The 10,402-nt window shown below is 47.8% G+C and overlaps 1 protein-coding gene across 2 annotated transcripts in view; it reads left to right on the forward strand.

Moving 5' to 3' along the window:
• The window catches only part of COL6A2 (collagen type VI alpha 2 chain), a 28,529-nt gene extending 19,233 nt beyond the window's left edge, over positions 1-9,296 (forward strand). Inside the window, exon 28 of one of the 2 annotated variants that reach the window (XM_065841417.2) lies at positions 2,536-7,690. In XM_065841417.2, the coding sequence (XP_065697489.1) occupies positions 2,536-2,831 (296 nt within the window). In that variant the 3' untranslated portion in view covers positions 2,832-7,690. Of the gene's footprint in view, positions 1-2,535; positions 7,691-7,722 lie in introns of those variants that run through there. The other variant, XM_065841416.2, reaches the window with a different exon arrangement.
• The last annotated feature ends 1,106 nt before the right edge of the window (positions 9,297-10,402 follow it).

Raw genomic sequence — 10,402 nt, forward strand, 5'->3', positions numbered from 1 at the left:
TCTCTGTTGTACACCAAGTCAAAACCTCCTTGCTAAACTCTCCCACCCGCACTGGACAGGATGCTCCCTGGGACTGTTTGGAAAATGACAGAGTAGTGGACCAAAAGCTTTGGCTTCTCTAATGATGGCTGTATTTAATTAACGATTAACTCAGGGTGTTGGATTAAAGGAAAAAGGCTGTAAGGATCCTGTGGTATAAAGGAGACTGCTACTGCTCACTGCAGGTAGCTTTACTTGATTACATTTTGCTCACTAAGGGGCAGATCTGCCATGTGAATTCCTAGAGATCCTGTCTGAGTCTCTGTGCCTATTTAAATACAATAGATGCACTATTTGCTGATATACACAAAGCTTACAGGGGACAAAGTTTTGCCAATTCTTGCAATTTTTGTCTCTACTCTTGCCATGAATGTTTTTGTGAAAGTCCCCAGCTTCAACTCAGCGTTATACAGAATCTCAGATTTCATTTTCAAAGAAGTCACTTCATTTCCATACAAAGCAAAGGAATCTGAAGATAGAAAAAATAGGATTATTCTCATCTTAAGTTTTTCACTAGTATTTTGAGTATTTGCACCTGCCCATGCACAGAGCACAATGTCCAGCCAGGTTGCTGAGCTCCCCTGCAGTGTCCTCTGAGGAACTTCGTCCTGCCGATCCATGCAAAAGGAGGTGACTTCCCCATGCCACACTGGTGACTGCTAAGGTGCCTTCAAAGCTTTTGGTCTTTGCAGACTCTCCATTTTTGAGGAACACTGCAGGAGAAAGACTGACCCAAGCAATGACACACTCATGCTCTCCTGGGCTTGGGCCATCAAAACCCTCCACAGCAAGGTGAAGTTGGCGTTCCTTTCCCTGCTGTACACTTGGGTGTTTCTGTCCTGATGCAAGGTGAGAACTGGTGCCTGACAGTCCTGAGGACCAGGACAGAAATGGCTTTAGGAGGCATCTGAGAGGGTCCCCTCGTGGGTGAATCCCTCAAGTCATGCCATAGGCAGGCCAGATCAAGTGCAGATCCTACACTTGTGCTCCAGAGGACATGGGAGGTGTAGTGACGTGGCTGGATAGGTGCAGACCTCCTGTGAAAGTGCCAGTATGCCCATCTCAGCATGGGCAAAAGTTGTCCTGGTGCACAAGTATCTGTTCTAGGCATGGTAGATTAAGTTTTAAGTGATACTCAGGGATTCAGGGGCCTTTTGGCAACGGGACTTCCACCCAATGCACTGGATGGTCCATGATGTGTTGCTGTCATCGTTTAGAAGGATTTGCAATGACCACGCTTGCCCAGTGGCAAGGGAACATGTTGGATGGAATGTAACGTAAGGCATATGGGAGAGCCTGAGGCTTCTCTGCTCAGTGCTCAGCTTCCTCTGGTTCTCTGAGTACAGCTCAAGGGTTGGTGGCGATTCACATGCAAACCGTTTGGATGGAGACGGTGCCCTTCACCAGGTGTCTGAGCAAGCTTCAGGCACATCCAACACGTGTCCGGTTGTAGACAGGCCAGACAGGTTCAGGTCAGGGAGGCAGCTACACACAGCCCTGCTCTTGGCCCCATAGCTGTCAGAGTTGCAGTTCTGGCACTTTTAAGGAGCAGATCAATTGCTCATGCCAGGTACCCCAGCTCCAGCCTGGGTATTGTCAGCAGGGCACAGAGAGGGAGAGGTATTACACATACTCCAGATTCCTCTCTGCTGCTGTGCAGAGCCAGGCACATCACTGCTTCGGGTCCACATCTGCAGCTGAAAGCCTCAGGAAATCCACATTTTCGTGGTTTTGGGGCAGAGCCTTGTCTCCTTGTTATTGCCCATTGATTACTGGGGTGCTGACTGGATGCTAGAGTGCTAAATGGGTTAAATGCTTAGCAAATAGGAACTGACCACTTGCTTCAATAGAAACCGCATGATGCTCTGTGACAGTCTTTCTAACCTGCGCAGAAGGCTTTGCTTTGAGCTTGGGGATGTTATTTGAATTGAAGTTCAGCACAGCCAGGTGGAGACAGAGGCTCTTGGAGTCCTGAGTAGCCCATACACTGCATGGGAGCGTTGCACACTGCAGAGCCGTGACTCTAGCCAAAACACAGCAGGCTGAGTGCCAGGCAAGGAGTTCACATAATGCTGTCCCTTAGATGCTGTACAGCATCATGTGTATGGTTTGCATGTAACAGAGTTCAAAGCTATGTGATGGCTGAATCCCGTACACAGGAAAGAAGCTGGACCCCGTGGCCATCTTCCTGAGCGCTGCTCTTTCTCCATCATGCCTTTGCTGGATGAGTGGGAAGGAACTGGGCAGTTAAAGTTTCACATCATTTCCTGAGGTCTCTCAGTTAACGTACCATTGATTTTGGTGTGGATCCCACGGTTCCTCAGGCATTAAAGTGGCAGAAAGTTTTAAAATCTGGCTTTGGTCTTTACTTTTCTGTCCCTCATTAGCTCTGCTCTTCTCTGGCGCAGTGCACACAGGAAAGCGAGGTAGCATTCAGAGAGAGACACAACCATTGCTAGCAAGCCCTGAAAATATTCTTTTGACGCTCACTTGCAGATGACAGGAACCCTGGGAACGTAAATCCACTTATTTTCCGCCCCATGGAAGAGGGAGTCAACATAGATTTCCCCAGCACCATACATTCGATCGCACAGTTCCTAAACTCCACGCGGGAAACCCAGGACCCCAGCATGTACACCCAGCTGGTGGCCACTTTGGCCTTTACCGCCGAAAAAGCCAAGTTTGCCACTGGAAATGAGCGTCAAGAGTGGATGGACTTGTTCATTGACACCTTCAAAATGGTGCACAGCGAGATTGTGGGGGACCCAGAAACCGTGCTAGGGCTTTGCTGACATCTCCATTAGAGATCGCATGAAGTGGGTGGAGGCAGAGGTTGAGCGGAGGTTGTAATTGTCTTTCCTCGAGTGCTTGTTTGGCAGAGGGGACAGGTACATTGGTAGATGCTTTTAGTTTAGGAGAAACACGGTCAGTGAAATGGCTTGGTTGTGCTCAGCTGGTGATGTGACACAAGGGACAGTGCTCTTTGGCTTGGCTGGCTGGTGAGCATGGCAGCTTTCTCCAGTGTGTCTCCTACATGTATATTTGCTGACTGCTTCTGAAGCATCTTTTGCATCCTCTCGCTGGGTTACCGTGAGGGTTCGCTTCATGCAAACCACTTGTGTGGCAAGACTGGCAAAGCAAGGTGCATCTCCTCTCGCCATAGTGGGTGTCCCGGTACAATCATTTAATGGGCAGCTGGGAGTTTTGAGGCGGAAGAGCTAACAGTACGGGAGAGGGGGCAAGCCTGGCTTTCCATTGACAGCACTAAAACCTGGGCAGTGCTTCTCTCAGAAGCTGTATGAGCTCTCTCTGCCTTTTTCTCTGCTTGTACGTTTGTGTTTCTTCTGTCTTAACGAGCAACACGTACCTGTTCATATCCAAGATGTAGAGTTTGTGTAGGACCAGGCAGTCCAAAGCAAAAATCCTTGACTGCACAGTCAAACCTCTGTGATACATTACATGAGCTAATTAAAAGCAAGTATTTAAACTTGTAGTATAACCCATTCAATCCATGCCCAGTGCCAGTTTGGTTCAGAGAGACTACAGACCCACCACTTGTGCTGCGGGTACGTACGTTTAGAGAAGGAGTGATATTTCCATGAGCTCAGTTGCCCCTGGTTTTCACAGAAGGTTGGGCAGGTGGCTGTCATTCCTGCCTCCAGAAAAACTACTGCCCTCTCAAGCTGTAAGAAGAGAAAACAGCATTTTGTGTACAGACACAAGAGTAGAAGTGTTTACTGCCAGCAAGTGAATTTTGCAGCCTCTCTAACTGACATGATATTATCACAATAAAGTATACTGAGCAAATGTCATTTTTAATGATCAGAAGGGAGATGTACGGTCTTCAAAAATGTGGTCAGGACGTAGTGTTTCCAGGTGTGCAAAGTGGAGCCAGTTGCCAAGCTCAGGCACGGGAACTGGAGCTTGTTGCAGTGTTTTCAGCATCTGGGGCTTGCCAGCTGACAAGGCTAGAAGGCGTCTGGTGACAGGCACGCGGGGGAGCTGTTTGCGTCGCTCGGCACATGAGCAGGTCTGATGTACTGCACAAAAGCAGTCTTTCTCCCAAGGTTTCAGCACATTTTGCTCCCAGTCTATAGGGACAGGGAGCCCAGAAAACTCTGCTGTTGGCATATAACGAAGGGAAAATAGTTCAGAAAGCTTTAAATGGTGTGCTCAGAGTTTTAGGTGAAGGCGAAAGGATGAGCTGTCTGAGTCCAGATGCTAGTGTCTGGTTGTAATCCACATGTTCCAGATAGTCTGTGCCAAGCCCCCTGCTCTGTTTTCATTTTTACCCCAAAAGTAGCAGGTGTCTGAACTCAGAGTAGTTAAGCAGCTCCAGCCATGATGCTAGAGGAAAAGCCCCAAAGAAACATTGATCTGGAGGGAGCATCTCAGGGCTGGGACATCTTGCTGAACAAGATGAGGATTCAGCAAGTCTTCAGCAAAGGGGGTTTAGACCTCATCACGCAGCGGCTGTTTATTTCATTTCCTTTGGAAATGTTTCCTAGCAAAGCAGTGCAAAATTGAAAGTTTTTGAGCTCTCAAAAACCTTCCGCTTGTTATGGGGGACGGGGAGAGGGAGGAAGGAGAGACAAAAAGTCCCTTTGCCTGAGCAGTGTTTGCGTTGGCCCTTGTTAGACAGAGGCAAGTAAGTGTAGTGGTGTTTTGCTAACCGCTCTGATAAAACCAGATTTCATCACAGCAGCAGTTCTTCCAGTGAAGCTCTTGGACAAGGGAAGGACACAGATCAGGGGTTGGGGAAAGGACAGACACCACCTCTACAAAGAAATGGGAGGGGTTGTGAAAGGGCTGGGAGGTCAGTCCCCATCTGTCACTTTCACCTCCACTGTCAACACTGTGAAACAAGGGAGGAAATACAAGTTACCCAGGTTTTAGAAGCAGCAGGAACGTGATGAGAATGGGTGGGGTCACTCTGCACAAGCCCATAACTAGATGCATTGCTAATGGCAGGAAAATCCATGGTATTTCTGCTTTTTGTGCTGTTAGATGTCCTCAGCTGTGTCCTAGCACACGGTATGCAGTACAGTGAGCTGCAGGCCTCCCTACCTTGCTGTAAGCTGCATGAGACGGACGAGTGCTCCAGTTAAAAGCATGATCTGAAGATTTTAATTGGCCTAATTTGTGGTGATGCCTCTCAGAGCTGATCTCCTACTTAAGGACGAGAATCTCGTTCCTTGCTGCAGAAAAGGGCCCTCGGTCTCCCAGAAACAAGCTGCAACCAAAGCGTGACACTGAGAGAGACAAGCCTGAGGTTTTGCTGCACTGCCCCGCAGCAGTTACTTTTCTGTGGGTTAAGTCCTATATAAAGGCATCTTATCACACAGCACAAAGGCAGCCCTCTCCTGAGCAGCAAGTGGTGTGTCTCCAGGGAGTGCTCCTGCAGTAGAGGCTGCGTAGAGAGCCACACGTACGTGATGCTCTCGCTAAAGCTCCATGGAACAATGCTGCTCTCAGCTGTGATCTGCTTAACTAGGAGCTCTCAAGGCTTGCTTTGGATCATGTGGGTGGCAGATGGATCTTGCTTGTCATCTCAAGAAACATGATTACAACTTGACAAGCATTGGGACAGACGGACTGGTAACACTTCTCCAACACGATATGCAGTCCTCACCCCCACTCGCTCGCTTCCACCTGCTTTTGCAGACCCCTGTATAGGTTTTGGGACGTGTGGTTGCAAGGAATATGCCTTCTTTTCCTCTTCCACAACTGCACAGAGCAGGTGAGGACTGGGGGTGTAGCTGCTGCCATGGCAAAGTATCCTTGTGGCAGCAGCACCTGCACACCAGGACCTGCAGCATCCATATACCTTTAGACAACATTTCTTAAAGAAGGCTGGGCAGAGGTGAGTACATACTGTTAATGCTTCAAAGGAGTGGGGTATCACAGTTGAATTTTGAAATGCTATATTCAAAAAACTCATAGGGAAAAAAACATTGCTTGGAAATTAATTTCTGCTGCAGTCGGAACTGGGATTGCAGAGTCCTGTTGTTCACTGTAAGACAGTGTACAGTAAGCATCATTCAAGGCTTGCGATCATTGTAGATATGTTTTACAGTGCAGGCTAAGGAGAAGTGCCAGTCTACAAGGTCAGGAAACATGATACAGAAACAACCATGGATTTTTGCAAAGTCTAACAAGTTCGGTTAAATCACAAGTACCAGCAGAAGTTCCTGCATTAGCTTTGACTGTTTTATCATTGATGGAAGTGGTGACAAATAGTCTGCGAGCTCAACAATATCTCCATCAGAGCTCCTGCTAGACTGTCTTGTGCCACTGGATTCAGGTTGGACACTGTCTCTGTAGTCTCAAGAGTGCATGTATCTATTTTTCTTAAAGTATAACTTTGCCATTTCCCAAGTGTTGACTACACACATAGTACTAATGTACTAAATGGTGATCCATTTGTTGCTCACCTCATACAAGGAATTATGCCGGTTCAGCACCCCACCATGCTGAACCGAGGTCTAACAGCATTCAGCACTGAGGAAGCAATTTGCCAAGTTGGATTTGCTCATAGCACAGAAATTCAACTGCTGTCTCAAAAGTTACCGCTCATTTCCAGAGATGGATGCTGGGGCTGCTCCAGAATCTTTTATTCCTTACCAGTCATGCAGCACAACATGACATCAGCTCCAGGTCTTCACCCTTTCAAGATTCAATCTTAGAGCCACAGAATTGCTTGACATTGATGAGGCCACTGCCCTGCTGCCAACTCAGGTGGCCAGCTGCAGAGTGTACATCACAAATCAATACTGCTGTTGCAATCATATTCCTGACCAGTGCTTTCAGCAGAGAAGGAAACTCGAAGAAGAAGAAGAAAATTCAACAGTGCAATAATGGAAGTGTTTTTTTAGAGAAGCAGTGCACACAGAGGAACACCAAATGTCATTCACATAACTACTGCAAAGGAACAAAATAATGGTCCCTAACTAACAGCTATCTCCAAAGAATGTTCTTTAATGTCTCCTTCTTTTTCTGAGTTCATTTACTGTATATATTCATATGCCCCCTTTGGGGACATGTGCTGTTCTGAGTGACTGAAGAACAATGTCCCACTGTGTTTTTCTCAAATATTAGTCTGTTATACATTACAAAAGCTGCTTTACTACATACAGGTGCATCAAAAAGGATAGTCTTGTTTGCCAACCATATGACCCAATCTTTGTAAGCTCTTCAGGAATTAGTGACTGCTGATTAAACTAATCTGGGTGAAAGGTATGAAAACAGCTTTCATCCTACAAATCTGGGTGTGAAGAATAACTTTGAAAGTAAACCACTCTCTAGAAGTAACCAAGAGGTTTGTAGACACTACCTGCTATTAATCTCTGGATAGTCCTGTTACAGATAAGAGCTGGGCACTGCTGTTAGAAGGGGGGTGTAACTCTGGGACTGAAATGCACAGATCAGTCTAATCTCATGGAGGTCTGTCATAGGCCCCAGAATTAACATTCATTAAGAACTAGTGCCTAGGATCTGAGGGCATCAGAAGCAAACCACGCACATTACCAGCTGCAAAGGCAGGCTTTGCCAGCAGCGTGGGGCTGGTCCTTCTTTGGACAAAGATGCACAGAGGCAACTCTGGCCCAGACTGCCTGAGCAAAGCCCCAGCCTTATCCTGTAGGCTATCTCATGCTCCCAACTCTTGTCTTCTTTCTCCTGCAGAGCTTGCAGTGGCCCAGTGCACACAGCGCCCTGTTGATGTCATCTTCTTGCTCGATGGCTCTGAAAGGATCGGGGAGCAGAATTTCCACAAGGCCCACCGCTTTGTGGAGGAGGTGGCACGACAGCTCACGCTGGCCAGAAGCAACACTGACAACATGAATGCCCGGATTGCACTGCTGCAGTACGGCAGTGAGAGGGACCAGGACGTGGTCTTCCCATTGACCTACAACCTGACGGAAATCTCCGACGCCCTGGCACAGATCAAGTACCTGGACTCATCGTCCAACATCGGGTCAGCCATCATACACGCCATCAACAACATCGTGCTCAGCCCGGGAAATGGGCAGCGACTCGCCCGGCGCAACGCTGAGCTCTCCTTTGTCTTCATCACTGATGGCATCACGGGAAGCAAGAACCTCGAGGAGGCCATCAACTCCATGAAGAAGCAAGATGTCATGCCCACGGTAGTGGCTCTTGGGAGTGACGTAGACATGGATGTCCTGCTAAAGCTTGGCCTCGGGGACCGGGCAGCTATCTTCCGGGAGAAGGACTATGACAGCCTCTCCCAGCCCAGCTTCTTTGACAGGTTCATTAGGTGGATATGTTAAATGGAGTACACATGTCCTCCTCTCACCAGTATACACATCCTTGATATTACCCGTTTCATTTTCTTCCTTTTGTATGGTTGCTAGCAGCTCTGAGCTGGCCCAGAACAAGCTGCCCTCTGGGTGCTCCTTTCTAGCCAAAATCCAGAGCTCTTTTTGGATTTTCATGATGAAAAGTCATGTATCTCACATTTATGGTGCTAATTAAAACCAAAATCAAAGCAGGATACAGAGCCATACAACGTACTTCTGTAAAGCTTTACATGCACTAAGCCATGCCTTGAATACGTGCTGTAAGCCTAGGAGGGCTTGTCAGACAAGCGAGAAACCTTTCCAGTGTAGTAGGACAAATGATCATCTCTAGTTTTCAAACACTCTCAATAACCCTCAACATCCTGTGAGGAGCTTTATGGTTGTGACATCCCCCAGTCCTTAGCAAACCCTTTTCCAGACTGTCTCATCTTTTCTTTTCTCTCAGCACTTTTTGCGCTGAGAGAACCAATTGAGTTTATGACACATCACATGCGGCTTGAAATGGTCAGCGGCTTGCCTCCATTTTGCATGGCATGCTCCTCTTTTTCCAGGAGTAATGGGATAGTGAGAGGTTTTGCTGCCTTCTACAGCTGCCTGCACATGCTCCTTTCAGGCTTTTTGTCTATCCTAAATTTCATAGATCTTCTTTAAGATCTTAATTTTCCTGTGGGCCATATCTCCCTTGCTTCCTTCTGCCATTTTGATCTTCATCACAACCTGTTCATTTATTAGTGCACTCAAAATGCTGGCTGAAAGGGTCAGCATGCCTCCCAGCATCTCACAAAATACTGGGCAGCCTCTGGAGCTGCCTCCCTGTCATCCCAAAGTGCTCAAAACAACCATGGTGCCTTCTTCCCATCGGTATCTGCTGAGCGATGCCTAGATTTGGACTTGAATTGTGCAGTCTGCAAAAATAAACAAACTCTTTTCACCCTATTTTGAAAAAGCCTCTTTATTCTGTAGTTTGTCTCCTTTTTTCAAATTATTTTTAATGAGCAGCTGATTCTCCTGGTGCTAAGCTGATAAGCTCAGATAAGTTTGTGTTCTGCCTCTCTTCACAAGTGCTGGAGCACAAAGCCACGGGTCCCTGCAGCACTGAGGTCACAGGGCACTACTGAGGACCTGAGGGACCATAAGATGCTTATGGGGCTTCCCCAGCTCTCACCCCTGGCTCCAATACTCCCACAGTGCCCATTCAGACCATGATCACTCAGCACTACAGAGACTGTCTTCATTCTTCACCTGCTTCATCTTCCTCACCTGTTCACGGGTGGGAAGAGCTCAGGTAGCCCTCTTTGAGGGGACTGCGCCTTTCCCCATCATGAAGATGGAATTGTACCTGAGTCTGGCGTATCCAGACTTTCTTCAGCCCCCTCTGGCATCCAAGGATGATGGAGCAGGGAAACCCTCCAAGGATGGGAATGTTTCTGTAAGTTCATGTGCGTGGTGGTGGAGGTGGGATGTGGAGGAGAGGCTGGGCAGGACTTGGGGTGTCCATAGGAGACCCCAGAAACAGGGTGCAGAGGAGCTGCAGTGAAGAGCATGATGGTGGGGACCTGCGGCCATATGTGCTGCAGCGTCACTGCCACATGTTCTTCTCCCAGGTAGCAAGTGATAGGACAAGAAGAAATGTCCTCAAATTGTGCCAGGGGAGGTTTAGATTGGATATTAGGAAAAAATTCTTCATGGGAAGGGTTGTCAGGCACTGGAACAGGCTGCCCAGGGAAGCAGTGGAGTCACCATCCCTGTAGGGGTTTAAAAGACGTTTAGACAAGGTTCTTAGCGATGTGGTTTATTGCTAGAGTTGGGTTATGGTTGGACTCTATGATCCTGAGGGTCTCTTCCAACTGAAATGATGCTGATTCTATTCTATGCTCCCTCCTTTGATAAGGAGAGCTGATGGGTAGTTTTGAGGGCCACAGGACAAAGCACGACTGCATCCAGAGAGGAGCCACTGGAGTGAAACCCCGCTGCCCCAGCATGCACAGAACAAGGCTGTGCTGGTGGCAAATCTGGGTAAGATGGGCTGTGCCACCTCTTCT

The sequence above is a fragment of the Patagioenas fasciata genome, chromosome 7, assembly GCF_037038585.1.
Source record: "Patagioenas fasciata isolate bPatFas1 chromosome 7, bPatFas1.hap1, whole genome shotgun sequence".
NCBI lineage: Eukaryota > Metazoa > Chordata > Aves > Columbiformes > Columbidae > Patagioenas > Patagioenas fasciata.